Source organism: Lampetra planeri, chromosome 15 (genome assembly GCF_965212315.1).
Source record: "Lampetra planeri chromosome 15, kcLamPlan1.2.h2, whole genome shotgun sequence".
NCBI lineage: Eukaryota > Metazoa > Chordata > Hyperoartia > Petromyzontiformes > Petromyzontidae > Lampetra > Lampetra planeri.
Genome location: NC_136121.1, coordinates 6,812,908 through 6,829,483, shown reverse-complemented (window position 1 = coordinate 6,829,483; position 16,576 = coordinate 6,812,908). Strand labels below are relative to the sequence as shown.

Here is a 16,576-nt window from a genome sequence, read left to right as displayed (position 1 = left end):
CAGAAGGGACGCCGAACGTGAAATGCAGTGGGGGGTGGGGGGGGGGCAAAGGGCTGAACTTTCATTTGTTTTTTACGCAACTAAGGCCTCCTCTCTCCTCCCTCCTCCCTCTCAACGCCACAACAATACATAAGCGACGAAGCTTGCAACAGCTGAGACACCTGTGTTGGGATGCGGGTTAAAGCCGCCCATGATTAAACCGGATTCTCAAGAGGAGTGAGTTGGTGGTCTCATCACAGGCCACCAACAGAACACATATACTGTACACGGTGTTCAATTAGACTTTAGCCGAATTGTGTTCATGATTCAATATTTGAAGGGATAATGATTAATAACGTTTTCGATTCGTCCCGCGACGAGCGGCGCTCTGGCAGGGCGCATGGGAAATGCAGCGCCAACTTGACGTGGAAAAAAGTGGCAATTGTAGGCATTTCAAAAGTACTTCTGTAACGTCAACTTCCAAAAGTTGTTGTCTGTATACGAGCTCGGTGTTTTGCACTCCTTTCAGAGAGGGTTCCTAATGGTTTTCGCCTCCCCCCCACCCTCCCCCTCCACTTTGTAACGCAAACACGACTCTCATCAGCACAGTTGGAATCACATCACGACGAAAAACAACACAAAACAAAACACGTGAAATGCTTCTCGCTCGCCCGCTCGCTCGCTCACCTTGCGTGAACGTGGACACGCTGTCGTTGCCCAGCCCGGCGTTCATGACGAAGCCGTGCTCGGGTCCCTGCGTGATGGTGAACGTGAGCACCCGGTTGGCGCTGTCTCGATCCTCCGCCTTGAGCGACTTGCCGCTGATCATGAAGCCCAGATGGCCCGTGGGCAGGAGGCGCAGCGTGGGCGCTCCCTTGTTCACCAGGATCTGGGGCACGCCGTTGTCCACCTCGACAATGCGGATACGCATCGTCTGCGGCTTGCGCGTCTCGAACACCGTGTCGGGGAACACGTAGAAGTCCGTGTGGGTGCCGTCGGTCACCGTGAACGAGAAACTGTCCTCGCTCGTCTCGGTGCCGTCGTGCCGGTAGCTGACGAGGTTCTCGTTCAGGTCCTGCTTGGTGAAAGTCATCACGGACCGGGAGCCGTTGTAGAGCAGCTGCCCGTGCACCGGCACCTGCGTGACGGTGAAACGCAGGCGGCGATCGGGCGTGTCGCGGTCCTCCGCGGTCAGCTCAAACGGCGTGATCAGCTTCGTCTCGCCCTCGTTGAGCCGCAGTTCGTGAATGGTCACCACGGGCTTCTTGTTATCCACGTCGCTGATGGAGATGCGGAACGTGCGGAACACCGGGTTGTAGCCGTCCGTCACCTCGAACTCGAAGCTGTCCATCTTCACCTCGTCGTCCGAGTTGTGGATGTAGTAGACCTTGTTGCCCGCCAGCTGGAGCTGCGTGAAGGTTGCGATGGGGACGCCCGGCGTGTCGGTGCACTCGAGGTGGCCGCGGATTGGCGCTCGCGTGATGCTGAACTCGAGGTTTTCGTCGGGGCTGTTGATGTCGCTCGTGCTGAGCAGGTCGGTGGTCAGCGTGACCCGGCCGCCTTCCTTGAGCGTCACCCCCTTGTTGATGACGTCTGGGAAGACCATATCGATGCTGCCTACGCTGACGTAAAAGTAGCGATCGATGAGAGGGTTCTTCCCGTCGGTGACGTCAAACTTGATGAGGTCTCGGACGCCCTCTTGACCTGTGTGCACGTACTGGATGAGGCCCTTGTCGATTTCGTCTTGCGTGAAGTTCATGCCGACGGTCACGTTGTCAAAGTCGTCATCTTCCTTGTTTACTCGCTGCAAGAAGCCCTGGCCGGGTCCAAAGCGAATGATGTACGTGAGCGTCTTGTCGTCCGAGTCGTGGTCCGTGGCCTTCAGGACCTTGTTGGTGATGGTTTTGACTTCGCCGATCTCGACCTCGAGTCCGTCGTTGATGGCCATGCGCGGCGTTTCGTCGTCCGCCGTGAGCACCATGATGAGGATCTTCTTGTCCACGCTGTTCTTCCCGTCCGAGAGGCTGATCTCGAAGCCGTCCTCCTTGGTCTCCGAGTCGTCGTGCTCGTACACGATATTGGAGCCGCCCGTGATGTCCTCCATGGTGAACCTCACGACCGGCACGGTGCCCGTAGTCCTCTGCTGCACGATCTGCCCGTGCTTGGGCCTCTTCGTGATCGTGAACTCGAGCGGATCGGGGGGCACGTCCGAATCTTTGCCGTTCAGGATCGGGGTGTCAATGACGAGGCTCATGCCCTCCATCACGATGAACTCTCGGCTAAAGATCTCGGGCTTCTCGTCGTTGGCCGGATGGATGACGATCTGGAAGAAGTGCCTGGGCGAGAAGTTGACGCCGTCGGAACATCGGAAGGTGAACCTGTCCTCCACGGGCTCCACGCCCTTGTGGATGCTCTGCACGTAGTTGACGTGCCTCAGTCGCACGTCCTTGACGGTGAAGGCGCTGATGGGCGTCCCCGCGCGCGACTTCTCCGAGCCTGGAGCCGGAGAGATGTTCTCCAGGTAGCCCGAGGTCGGCTGAACGATGACCGTGCAGAGGATGTCATCGTCGGGAGTGTCCACGTCCTCGGCCCTGAGGTTGTGCAGCGCGATGACGTTCTTGTCGCCCTCGTTCACCGTGAACTGCTCGCCCATCGTCACCACGGGGGCGACGCTGTCCACGGGCAGGATGGTCACCCTGACGCGCACCCCCTGCACGTTGTTGCCGCCCACCACCCACTCGTCGGACAGGTCGGAGATGGTGAGGTTGAAGCCGTCCTCCTGCTTCTGCGCGCCGATCTCGCCGCCCGTGTGCGCGTAGAGGACCGCGCCGTTGATGATGTCCTGCTGCGTGAAGCGCTCCGCGGGCGCGCCGTTCACCAGGATCTCGCCCGACTTGGGCACGTCCTCGACGATGAACGTGAGCATCGTGTCGTCCGTGTCCGCGTCCGTGCCTCGGATCACGTTCGTCGTGATCTCGCTGGCGCCGTTCTCCAGCACGTCCATGTACGAGCCGAGCGTGCCCTCTGGCAGCATGATGGTGGGCGTCTCGTCGTCCACCGGCTTCACAGACACCTTGACGGTGATGGGCAACGCGTGGACGCCGTCGCTCACGTCCAACGTGAACGAGTCGACGAGCGTCTCGGCGCCGCTGTGGGAGTAGGCGACGCGTCCGTTCGCGATGTCGTCGAGCGCAAACACCTCGCCCGCGGCCATCGCCACGTTCACGTACAGCACCTGTCCGTGCTTGGGCGCCTGCGTGAGCGTGAACGTGATCTGGTTGCCGTCCGTGTCCGTGTCGGTGGCGTCCAGCTCTCGGCTCGTGATCACGAACGTGCCCCTCTCGGGCACCGTGAAGCCCGTGTTGACGATCTGCGGGGGCTTGTTGTCCACGGGCTGCAGGAAGATGATGAAGGTACCCTCCACGCCGTTGCCGGCCGTGTCCTCCACCGTGAAGGCGAACTGAACGACGTGCGGCGTGATGCCGAGCTCCTGTTCGGGCGGCTTGTATGCCACCTTGTGGTGGTTCACCTGCGCCTGCGTGAACTCGCTCACCGCGGTGTCCGGCTTGTCCGTGAGGACCAGCTGCCCAAAGGCGACGGGGTTATTCTCGTCCGTGTCCGTGGGAGGTTTGATCACCGTGTACCTGAGGTCGCGGTCGTCCGAGTCGAGGTCCGTGTAGCGCAGGAACTTCTTGCGCAGGTGCGTCAGCTCGTACTCCTTCACCGTCATCTGCAGGGTGGTGCCCGGCACCAGCTCCGGGGGCAGATCGTCCACGGGCTGGATCTTGATCACGAACGAGTGCTCGCCCGACTGGTTGGGCGGCTCGTTGTCGTCCTGAACGCGGAACACGAACTGGTCCATGACGGTCGTGGTGCTGTGCGGCCCCACGTGGCGGTAGTGCAGCCTCCCGTCCAGGATGTCCTGCTGCAGCCACTCGGTCACCACCTTCTCGTAGACGCCCTCCGACTCGACGAGGGTCCACGACGTCGAGTCCTCCACGGGCTCGTTGTGACGCAGCACGAGCTCGCCCACGCTCGAGTACGGCTCCTCGACCGTGAACCTGATGGTCGAGTCCTCGGAGTCGATGTCCGTGGCGCTCAGCACGAAGGGCGACAGCTGCACGATTTCGTTCTTGGAGAGCACCAGGCCCGTGTTGGCGTTCACGATGGGCGGCTCGTCATCGGTGGGCACGATGGTGACGGGAAAGAGAAACTCCACCTCGTGTTTGCCGTCGCTCATGCGAAATATGATGTTGTCGCTGTACGTGTCGCTGCCGTCGTGCTGGTACACCACGATGCCGGCGTCGAGGTCGGCCGGGGTGAAGAATTTCTTGCGAGCGCCCAGCACCGTGAGCTCGCCGCGCTTGAGCCCGTCGATGACGCTGATGCGCACGTCCCCCAGGTTGTCCTCGTCGCTGATCTCCAGGTTCTGCGCGCTCGACAGCGGCCGCGACTGCCCCTCGAAGAGCAGCTGCCCCGTGTTGCGCGTCGCCACGGGTGCGAGCGTGTTCATGGGCTTCACGACGATCATGAACGCGAAGGGGTCCGACGCGGAGCCCTCCGTGTCCACCACTTCCATCTCGATCTGAAAAATGCGTTCCGCGTCTGAGTCGACCGACGGCGGCTTGTAGGCGATCTTCAGGTCCTTAACGTCGCGCTGGTAGAAGGAGGTGATGGGCAGGTTGCGATCGTCCGTGCTCACGATGTAGCCTTGCTGATGACCCAGCGGGGACGTGATGTTGAACACCAGGTTGTCCGGATCGGACTCGATGTCCTCTGCGGCCAGCATGTCCGGCGTGATGGCCGTCATCACGAACTGGTCCACCTCCATCATCATCATAGCCACGAAGCTGGGCTTCGGCGGCGTGTTCTCGGCTCCCTCTCTGATGCGCACCATGATCTGGAAATACTCCTGCTTGAGCACCTCGCCCTCCTTGTCCGTGAGCTCTACCAGCATGGGGACGTAGTCGCGGTTCGGGGTGCTCGTGAGCGCCGTGTGCTCGTAGCGGATGTCGGCGCCGACGAACTCGGCGCAGCTCGTCATCTGGTGGTTCGCGTTGAAGTTGACGAGCTTGCCGTAGCGCGGCAGGTTGCCCGCGCCGACGAGAGCCGTGATTCTGCACACCTCGTCCGCCTGGTTGTACGTGAACTCCAGTATCTTCTTGTCGATGGGACCGCTGGTGCCCATGAGCTTCTCGACGTTGAGCGGCAGGTTGCGCGTGATGATCTCCTGCTGCAGGAACACCACCTCCACCTCGATCATGAACGGGATGACCACCGTGCCCGTCTCCGTGTCGTACCGCAGCTGCAGCTTCACGCGGTCCTTGGTCGGGCTCCGCGAGCCGAAGTGGGAGTACTTCACGTCCGTGGGGCCGAAGTCGCACGGGAACTTTTTGGGCGTCAGCATGCCGGGCCGCTGCGACAGGGGGTCGTTCTCCAGCACCGTGATGGCGCACCGGTCACCCGGCTGCAGCTGCACCACCAGGTCGTTGATGGGGTCGATGTGGACGGAGCGGCCGAAGGGCACGCGGACGCCGTTGTTGGCCACCAGAATGGAATCGCTCGTCGGGCCCGACCTGGGCTCGAAGAAGAGGTCAGCGTCCTCGTTCTGCGCCGCCACCGTGCCCGCACAGGCGAGCGCGGACAGGGAGAGCAGCAGCAGCAGCAGCGAGCCGCGCTCACTGCGGTTTGCCATGCTCGCAGGCTGGCGCGCAAATGCGCTCTGCACTGCCGAGTTCAGAGCGGATGACACCCGAGATTTACGCATTGGCGGAGGAGACGCGCACCGGCTTGGACGCGGAGCGCACGCACGCAACACAGAGCCGCGCAGCGCGCAGAGCTGCCCCTCGCGAGCGCCAAGAGCCTAGGCAGCGCCGCCGCTGTGAATGCCGTCTGTTAACCCCGCTCCTAAAATACTCCACCCCGGCTACTGGAGCGATCCCTATGCATAAGCGGTCGCATCTCCCCTATTGGCTCCACGAGCGAGGGCTGCTCCCTTGGGGCAGCTCCCATCCACCCCACCAGAAACCCAGTTCGGTCCCCCTACCCCCCACCCCCCACCCTCCTCCCCCTCCCCAAACCCCTCTCCGACCTCCTCCTACCCCGACCCTCACTGCACGGTGGAAGTGCGCGGAGCCACATTTCGCGCAAGGAGTGGAGTAGTTGACTCACCTGCGCTGCCTCCATCCTTGTGGAGCGAGGCAGACTTGTCGTGGGGAAATATCGAGAGCATTGGCGTTGCGTTACCTGTGCCTGCTGCACGAGCATAACGTCAGCGCACAGCCCGTATACCTCGCAGTGCGCTTGTGGATGGAGCTAGAGACAACGATCCCTTCTGTTGTTACATTTAGCTGCAGGAAATTGCCACACATTCGTTTTATAACGGGTTCATGATTAAATATCAACTTGCCGTGCAAACAATATCCAGGCTCGAACATGCTTGAGCTTCTGAGATCTGACGAGTTTCGGGCCCATTATGCTCGTTTGCATCGGTCATAGATTCGTCGATATGCACAACGGGATGCTCTTGAGCAGTGGTTCTATATCTGGGGGGTGCGAGATGCTCTCTCTGGGGGTGCGAGACATGGCCAGATCTTGTTAGAAGGTAAATCATCGAAAGACAAATTTAGCACGGACACATAAGTACAACTACTTTGCTTCATCAAACCCTCTGTACTTATTAATATCGCGATATTTTGCAACGATTGGGGGGTGCAAGGCTGCAGAAAAGGTCACGCACGAACCACTGCTGTCGACTCTTGCGTGCCTCCGTGCATGCAGAGGGCAGTGCATACAAACCGAAACCGTTGTCCTGTACGTCTATGATCGCCGCCTTCACAAACACCATCGCGGGGTGAAGTGTCGTCAAACAACCCCCACGGCCAGTACGGCGTATGCGGACCCTCTTCCAGGAGGAGTAAGTTGCTCCAATAAAGGGCCGTTCGTGTTAACACGCACACAAGTCAATGCAACGGACGCACGTGGAAAGTTTTCAATTTCATTTGTGCGGCCTTCAATGTCGTTAGCGCACACGTGCCCACACGGCCGTGCCAATGAAGTTCAGCTGGGACCCGTGGGTAATTAAAAAGAAATGCTCGGCATATGTAAGCGGAGTTTTTAAATGAGCCGCAGTCGACCATTACCTGGACACGCAAAAGCAACACAACGCACCCTTCTGCAGCACAAAGTTATTGTAATGAGAAGCATTTGTTGACACCCTTTGAAATTGCAATGAAGCCTACGCAAGTAACTGCCGTGCATCCGCAAAGGCAAAGATCCCCCGTATAGCCTCGACAGATTGTTCAGGCAAGTGCTGTTAGCTAGCACCTACGAGGGATCGGGTGGCCAGCACCTCGCCCAAACGCCTTTGTCTCCCGAGTGGCGATGTTTACGCACCACACCCGGTACTCATTTGAGGCTGAGTCGCGCTACGGGAGACCCAAGACCGGTTCAGATAATCGTCACTGGTTTTGGGTGTAAGCAGGGAATCGAACTCGGGTCGCCGGTTTCGTAGCAGAGCGCGCTATCAGCTGCACCACGGCATCCACGTAACGCACACACACACACACATCGCTTATAAAACACCCCATATTAGATTTCAAACATAACATGTATAATATTGCACTGGAATGTGGAATCGCAGTAATATATCGCGTTTATAAGCCTGCGCTGCGACTACGCTTGTGCAATTTGTGTCAACGTCGTATTTGAGGAGCTCATATGATTTTATAAATAGGGAAGCCCGTGGGACTTCTTTTTTTAAATCCTTTATATTAAGTTCACTTGCTTGCTTGCGTGCTTGCTTGCTTGCTTACGACCGTGCAAATCTTTCGGTCGTTTTTTAACCCACTTCCCGTGATCCAATCGAGCTGACATTTTGCACACAGACTCGTTGTGCGTGATAATTAATTTTAGTGAAATTTTTTTTCCAAAATTTTACACTGTTTAGGGATTTTTTTTTTATATTTAATTACCAATTGCTTAATGCTGGCAGACAATCATCTGACCCATAGGTGGCAGCCATCTCAAGCCAGAGGACGAGAGGACTCTAGCCACCACGCATATAAAGGATTTATAGTGAAAACTTTGTTTTTACGGGTTAATTGTTTTCTTCTGAAAGGGGTAGCGCACGATTATTTTCTGCACTAAATGTCAGCCAGGAAGATTAGTTCGAGCCAGACACGTAACTCTCTCTCTCTCTCTCTGGCTTCGTGTTTGCAAAGTTTGTATATGTTAGCAGCGATACAGCAGTGCTGTCCAACATGCAATATGTCTAAATAATATTAATAATAATCATAATAGTACTCTTTGGGTTTTTCGGTAAAGTCACGTAGATAGAAAAATAACACGAAATATTTCTCCTGCCTCAGTAGTTCGCCTGCTGTATTTTTTCACCTGAAGATCGAAACGTCGTGACTTTTTTTCTTCTACCTCCGTGACTTTACAGAAAGACCCAAAGAGTATGAATTCCTGCAGTCACGAAAGCTTCAAGTCAAGATCATCATCATCATCATCCTAAGCTCAATAACATGCCATCTCGAACATTTTTTCGCAACTCGTTTTTGTTGACGGTCACCACCACTCGAAAAGAATGTTCCTATTCAACATCATTATGCCAATAATTGTCGTCATCTCAACCGTATTTGTGCCTATCACTCCCAATTATTATCTTTATCATTGCCGAGAATCTTCAACGTCATCTTCGTCGTCACTATAAACTCTACAAAAACATTATTCTAATGTTCATCACTACGGACACTGTCATCATCATCATCGTCGTATGATGTATGTTAGACTTCTTTCGCACCGTATGTAGCCGAACGTGCCTTATGCGGCAAACGAATCTGAGAGCGTGAACTTAGTCTGGCGCCGTCAAACATCACATTCACTGACCTAGTTACTATATGAGGGTCTTGGAATGTACAAAATCCCATCGGCAGAACACATCATGACTAATCGCACTATGTATATATAAAACTGACATGAACCCACGACCAAAATATTTTGTTAGTGTTTTTTTATTCTTCAGACTCACGCAATGCAAATAAAAACACATTTGGTAACATTCTATAAACATTCATAATTGTTTCGATTTAAAGCTTTCGTGACTGCAGGGATTCATCTTCTTGGTTCTTTCGGTAAAGTCACGTAGAAGGGAAGTAATAAAATAATAAAAATAAAACATAATAAAACAATGTTCACGACGTTTCGGCCACAACGCAAGCAGCCGTCCTCAGGTGAAGAACATGTCTGTCGATAAGACAGAGTCTTCACCTGAGGACGGCTGCTTGCGTTGTGGCCGAAACGTCGTGAACATTGTTTACATTATGTTTTATTTTTATTATTTTATTATTTCCCTACTACGTGACTTTACCGAAAGAACCAAGAAGATTCATAATTGTTTTTAGGTTTATACCAGAATTATTGTCATTTACTCTCCACCACGCGACATTGTCACGCTTACAAAGATGCAATGCACACGTGGCAAATACACAGCGTTCGTAAAGGTGCGACCAATACAGCTCCTCCTCACGGTGTGGCCAAAAACTTCTATTGACTGAATTTTAATTCAACATACGCGCGACGTTTCGCTGAAAAAGCTTCATCGGTTTCTTCAGGTGACCCTGCTTGTATACATCGAGTGGGCTCCCCCAGCTGTCTCTGCTCTTTCGATACCCGCCATGACATCATCAGCTGCCAAATGATCGCCACCTCATCCACACGGCTCATTTGCGCTAACGGTATTTGTAATTTGGGGCTGGATATTTTGAATATGTTAATTATTGGCAAATATTTTCATAGAGATTCATTTAAACGGACTTCACCTGACTTTTTTAAACGTCTTAAAGTGGTAACTATTTTAACAGTATTTAAAACATTTCAAATAGGTTAAAGGTACTTACCTATAAAATGGTTCGGTTTGTATTGTTTTTTTTATATGACGGTATTGCTTAGTACGATTATTGAACCATGTTATTTTAACAATTGAATCGTCGGGTTACATATACATTAATGGTGTTGCTTCTCTTGATTAGCTACTGAGTGCAGTTCTGAGTGTAGTTTAAATGTGTACTTACGATTGAGTAAATGCGCCACCACGCAGCATTTAGTTGACAACAATCTGCTCTATTGAAGCTGTGAATGAATGCTGGCGGGATTGTTGGCGCAAGACTTCTAAACCACCGTGGCAACGCTTTTCCCAGTTCATATTATTCGTAACCACAATCCAGCAACAAGCACAATCACGCTTTCATGGTGTCCACAAACCTGTGCAGCTCACGCGGTCCTTCACAATGACACTCTCCGATAACCTCTCAATACGAGACAAAATCACAAGGGCATGAATCGGTGCGATTGGGATCTGTACTTGCACGGGGTTATCAGTGTCCATCACGCATGAACCCCCCCCTCTCTCCCCTCTCGTTGCATTGCGTGACAGACACGCTTTAACTACACGCTAGATAAGGCGTTGCAAAAACGCTTTGTGGCTGGCGGAGGCCTGCGCGCAACCTGTAGCCTCTGTTTAGTGTACGTGGGGGTGGGGGGCGGTGTGGGGCGGTTAGTCCCAGCTAAAGCGATATGCTAGTTGGCTTTAGTGGCTTTACACGAGGCGATATTTATTTATTTATTATATTTAGGTGATGAATTGTGAACGGTTGGAGACATCAACTTCTGCGGCCAAAGATGGGGCTTTTGAATGCATCAATGTCTACTCGCTCGCCCCAGCAAAGCATCCTCCTCCTCCTCCTGCCAACGTCTGCGAGTCTCCTACCGAAGGGATGTTCGTAATCGGTCCAGCAAGGACGATCCGTATTGGACAGAGATTTATTGTTGAACTCCGCAAGTGCTTGCATTTGCGTGCGCGTGTATGTGTGCGAGACTTTGGGTCTCATGGTCAGATAAAACATTGCGACCAAATCACCCTCAATGCGCACGATCTCATCAAATCTCAAAAGCTAAGCAGACTGGAGCTCGGTTCGTAATTTGATGGATGACCACCAGGAGGGGATGTAGAAAAAAGAGGTTTCTGCAAGGACTAGTTCAGATGTCACTCGCCACTGAGATGAGCCGTTGATTGGCATCAAACTTGGCCTCATTGCGTAGTGCCCGTGTGTGTGACCTGGTAACTTTGCCCGCTTTCTATCAGTGCTCGCATCACTCTCCCTAGGATATCAATAACTCGCTCAGTGCTGGGATCGTCAACTTTCAAGCACTACGCATTAAACTAAAGCAATGCGTTTTGTAGGCTCCGCTGGCGTATTGGTGAAACGAATCAACTTCCGGCTGACAATTGTGGGGGGGCCCATAATCCAATAATTTGGATGTCCGTTTATAGAGCTGAAGTCTCGATTACAGTTATACAAAATGTAAGCTCTCTAGCCCTTTTAGAACATCGTTATACATAATATCGCCCACTCATACGTGGAAAAAGGAGGGGGTTGCTGGCCCAAAATTTGTTCAAATATCACTCGCCACTGATGCTAGCCGTGGTTAGGAATTGAACCTAGGTCACCGGGAACAAAGCTGCACAGCCGGCCAACTACATACCTCCCACACATCCACACACGTGTTTCTACAAGTGCCGATAAACCGAGAGACGCGTGGATCTCGCATTCAGACGCAGCACCTGGGGGGCGGCTAAATGATCGTAAAACTTCTGGTTCGTGGGCCTCACGCCGATATACGACGACGGCATTCTCAGGCTGCATCTCTCGCCACGGGCGCGGCTGCTGCTTCTTCCTCCGTCTGGTGTGGGGGGACGTTGCACCTTGCCGCCGCATTCGGACTCCCGCATAGCTGAGCGCCACCGGACAAAACAAAATCAAGATGAAGCAGCGGGCATTGTATTTTTTTTGTTTTTTGAGAAGCCCTTTCTTTGGGGAGCAGCGAGCGGTGACCAAGTTAAGGCCATCAAACTTGCCCGCGCAACAACTGCCAAATAAGTGCACCCACAAGGAATTATCTCCAAGTTCAAGTGCAGGGAACGAGCGAAGCGTTTCTTTACGTCCCGTGCACAGCCGTCAAGGTGTCAGCCCAAACACCCCGACACGGTGCATTGAGCACCCTGAGCCACCCAAAGGCCCCGTTGTTTCTTAATACCCGATAGAATTTCGCGGGGCCGGCCGATTAATCCGTTGCGTGCGCGATACACCGGGCGGTAGCGAGTGCTGCGTGCAGGTGCATTGTTGAGCTGTCAGCGTGGCCACGGAGTGGCCTGGGTTTTGCTGATCGGAGCTCTCACTACAGCCCTCATTGATGCTCTTGCTGTAGCTTTAACAGCCGCTCGGAGAGCACACCCACCCACCCACCTGAAATTGACATTCCTGCGCCTGTTTTTTATCTCTCCTTTGGGGAATTCCTGGGGCTGTGCGAGTCGCAGTTACCAAAGTATGTAACGTCTAGATTTGAAGTTTTCGTGACTGGTTGTTTCGCTAAAGTCATGTAGGTATAAAATGAAAATTAAAAAAATCACGATTTAATCTATTGATTAATTTATTTTATTTTATACCTACGTGACTTTACCGAAAGAACCAAAGAGTAAAGTATGTAAAAGCGCGATAGGAAAACGTTCCTTTTGCGCAAATATCCGTGGCCGAATTTCATTCTCCTTCAGTCCGAAGTGTCCCCTGCGGGACAGTGCAGAAACAATCCGTTTCGGTGTTACGCTACACTTCTATGCTCCCACAGCCATGCGCTCCCCGCCTTCACCAACTCGCGCTTGGAGCGAGCGTGGTGAAGGCGTTGCCTCGAAAAAAATCCCCGCGGGACCCGCAGACCGCGGAGAAGCCCATCGTCCAGCGACGAATTACAATCCACACGCGCCGCGCGTGCAGAGTACGTTGTATTTCATCTACACACTTCTTCTCTTTTTTTACGATCAGTGGAAACAAGAAGATGCTCGGTGTATTCGGCACTTTGCTTCGTTCATCATTTCGTATTTTTATTTATTTAAATGTTTTAACTTTGCTTTATGTAAACCCCCACCTCTCGCTCACTCTCTCTCGCTCGCTCTCTCGCTCACTCTCTCGTTCTGCACGCAGCCCTTCTCGCAGTCCGACGGCCTCCGACGGGTAGCTCATATCAGCATGCAGAGCTCCCCGTCATCTGCCACCGAGCACACGGCCTCCTCCATCGCCCACTGCTCCTTGAAGGCCGGCACGGCGTGGGTCAGCCGCACACACTTCGCGGTGGCGGTGCTGTTGTTGATCGTAGGTCCGGGCAGCTTTGCGCGCGTTTCTCTGTGCGCGACATTTGTTTACTTCTCGTGTCATCATATTCGCTCATCGTCACCTGGTTTACAGGACCGCGATGTAAACGGAGCCGGGAGCGATTGAAAGGTTTCGCCACCTCTTTTCCCCTGAACCCCACCGTAACCTGTCTCTCTCTCTCTCTCCCCTCTCCTCGTCTCTCCTTTCTCCTGTCACCCCCCCCCACCCTCCCCTATCAATTCCTATCGCTCCACACGCTCCGTGCTTTTTTTTTGTTTTGGCACTCGCCTTTCGCTAACCCACCCACCCACCCACCACTTCCTTCACAGTTGGTTTTGCTGACGTGGTGCCGAGCAATCAGGAATCGGGCAAATGTTTGGAGGGCAACGGCGGTGCTTGTATGAGGCAGTAGAGCAAATAGGTTGCATAGCTATTTGAGCAATAAACTCGCCACCCACACGTCCTGTGGGAGTTGACCGTCCATCGCTCTCAGCCAGCCAGCAAAACTGTTAACTTTGTAGAAGAGATGTGTCCATCTGCGCCTTTCTCTTGCCTTCTCTTCACTTTGTATCCCGATGTCTCGCCGTGTCCGTGGCTATGTCCACTCTTCTCCCTCTCCTCTTCACCTCTCCCCCTCCTGTACCCCACCCACTACCATGCCCTCCATCTCTATCCCTGTTTCTCCCTCGCTGCTCTGCGCTTCCAGTGTTCAGGGGCTGGAGCACGTCATGTACCACACACATGCCGGTGATGTGCAGCGCGTCTTCTTCGAACGCTGGGGGGCCGGACAAGCCCCTCTCTGTACCATCTTGGACGGCAACCTCGTGGTGTTCACCTTCTGAAGCGCTCGCTCGTCACCGTGACGTGCACAATGACCACCACCACGTGGCTTTTATTTTGTGTTGTGCGCGGCGCGTTTAGCGCCACAGCGCGTGGATTGATAGTGTTTGTTATTTGTGTTGCTGGTGGCTTTGTGCATTTCGTATCGGAATCGCCCCAGTGCTGTTGCTGCTGGCGGCAATAAAAATTGTTTAAAAAGTAAAAAGTCTCTCTCTCTCTAACCTCTCGCCCTCACTCTCCGTATTCCCACCTCTACATTTCCCGTCTCAATCTCTCTCGGTTCTCTCCTTCATCCTCCCTGCCACCTGCTTGTCGCTATCCCTCGCTCTGTTCCTTTCGTTGTGCTCTCTACATCTCGTCCCCGTGCCATTGCCCTTTTACTCCCTCGCCGCCCCTCTGCTCTCCATTCCCCTCCCTTCTCTTCCTCTCTCCTCCATCTCCTCCTCCTCCTCGCCCTCTCTCTTCCTCTCTCCTCCATCTCCTCCTCCTCCTCGCCCTCCCTCTCTCTTCCTCTCTCCTCCATCTCCTCCTCCTCGCCCTCCCTCTCTCTTCCTCTCTCCTCCATCTCCTCCTCCTCCTCCTCCTCGCCCTCCCTCTCTCTTCCTCTCTCCTCCATCTCCTCCTCCTCCTCGCCCTCCCTCTCTCTTCCTCTCTCCTCCATCTCCTCCTCCTCCTCCTCGCCCTCCCTCTCTCTTCCTCTCTCCTCCATCTCCTCCTCCTCCTCGCCCTCCCTCTCTCTTCCTCTCTCCTCCATCTCTTCCTCTCTCCTCCTCCTCCTCGCCCTCCCTCTCTCTTCCTCTCTCCTCCATCTCCTCCTCCTCGCTCTCCCTCTCTCGATCTCTCTCCTCCATCTCCTCGCCCTCCCTCTCTCTTCATCTCTCCTCCATCTCCTCCTCCTCCTCGCCCTCCCTCTCTCTTCCTCTCTCCTCCATCTCCTCCTCCTCGCCCTCCCTCTCTCTTCCTCTCTCCTCCATCTCCTCCTCCTCGCTCTCCCTCTCTCTTCCTCTCTCCTCCATCTCCTCCTCCTCCTCGCCCTCCCTCTTTCTTCCTCTCTCCTCCATCTCCTCCTCCTCCTCCTCCTCGCTCTCCCTCTCGCTTCCTCTCTCCTCCATCTCCTCCTCGCCCTCACTCTCTCTTCCTCTCTCCTCCATCTCCTCCTCCTCCTCGCCCTCCCTCTCTCTTCCTCTCACCTCCATCTCCTCCTCCTCCTCGCCCTCCCTCTCTCTTCCTCTCTCCTCCATCTCCTCCTCCTCCTCGCTCTCCCTCTCTCTTCCTCTCTCCTCCATCTCCTCCTCCTCGCCCTCCCTCTCTCTTCCTCTCTCCTCCATCTCCTCCTCCTCCTCGCCCTCCCTCTCTCTTCCTCTCTCCTCCATCTCCTCCTCCTCCTCGCCCTCCCTCTCTCTTCCTCTCTCCTCCATCTCCTCCTCCTCCTCGCTCTCCCTCTCTCGATCTCTCTCCTCCATCTCCTCCTCCTCGCCCTCCCTCTCGATCTCTCTCCTCCAGCGCACGTGCCGCTGAACGCACGGCCGGGGAGGAGGGGCTGGGAGCCGTGACGTCAGCACGCACCGACCCGGCTCAACGATTCGGCGTGACGGGCGACGTCATCACGCAGGTGTGCGCGGTGACGTCACCGCCGCACGCGCGCACTTCGCGGGAGAGCCAGCGAGGAATCCAGGCAGGAATCCGAGCAGGAATCCAGCCAGAAAACGTATTTATTTAAATACAGCGTTTCAAATATAGCACTTCTAATGTAATATTAAACGAAGTGAATAAATAGCCCAAGGGGCCGTCCATAAATGACGTCATGCACCTAGAGGGGGAGGTCAGACATTTGTAACGATGTGTGACGAGGGGGCGGGGATGAGAAATGTGACGTCATATCAAAATGCGCAACTTTAAATAAATATAGACAACACGTTCTACTTAATTAAATAGACGCTTTAATAAATGTTTTCTCCTACAACATCAGAGTGCAGCGCCACATTAAATACGCACTACAATGGCAATAGTTTAAAGCGATTTGAAGCATGTTTTATATTTTGGGGGGGGGGGGCAGAGCTTTGTGACGTCATATTTGAGGGGGACGTCTGATTTGTTATGACGCCGTGTGACGAAGGGGGGGGGGGTGAAAACATAGTCCAAAATCGCGTGACGTCATTTATGGACGGCCCCCAACAACAACAATCCCAAGCAGGGTCCCTTGAACGATACATTGCTGTATATCTTTTGAACGTTAACCTCTTCCACGTGTGACATTTTCTCTGGGTGTTCCAATTTACAACCGAGCGCATAAATTCTCTGAAAAACATTGTCCAACATACCAAGCAATTAGATTGCAGTAGAATGATTATTCAACAATATCGTACATGCCTAGAAGCAAGTATCAACCAGCCCTCCCAGCGATTCGATTAATGTCACGTTTCATGGTCACGTGTTCGAATGAAGGTGATGCAAACGATTTATTTGATCGCTATGTTACCAGTCTCGTGTTTATCGATTAAATATCGGTCTGAGTCGTTCCTACAGTTTTGTTTGCTCCGTTAACGTAA

The 16,576-nt window shown here is 53.8% G+C and overlaps 1 protein-coding gene across 1 annotated transcript in view; it reads right to left on the bottom strand.

The window, feature by feature from the left end:
- The window catches only part of LOC144722635 (FRAS1-related extracellular matrix protein 2-like), a 64,185-nt gene extending 58,327 nt beyond the window's left edge, over positions 1–5,858 (bottom strand). The window contains exon 1 of the mRNA XM_078600891.1: positions 667–5,858. Within this exon, the coding sequence (XP_078457017.1) occupies positions 667–5,746 (5,080 nt within the window). The 5' untranslated portion in view covers positions 5,747–5,858. The remainder of the gene's footprint in view (positions 1–666) is intronic.
- Positions 5,859–16,576: the final 10,718 nt, after the last annotated feature.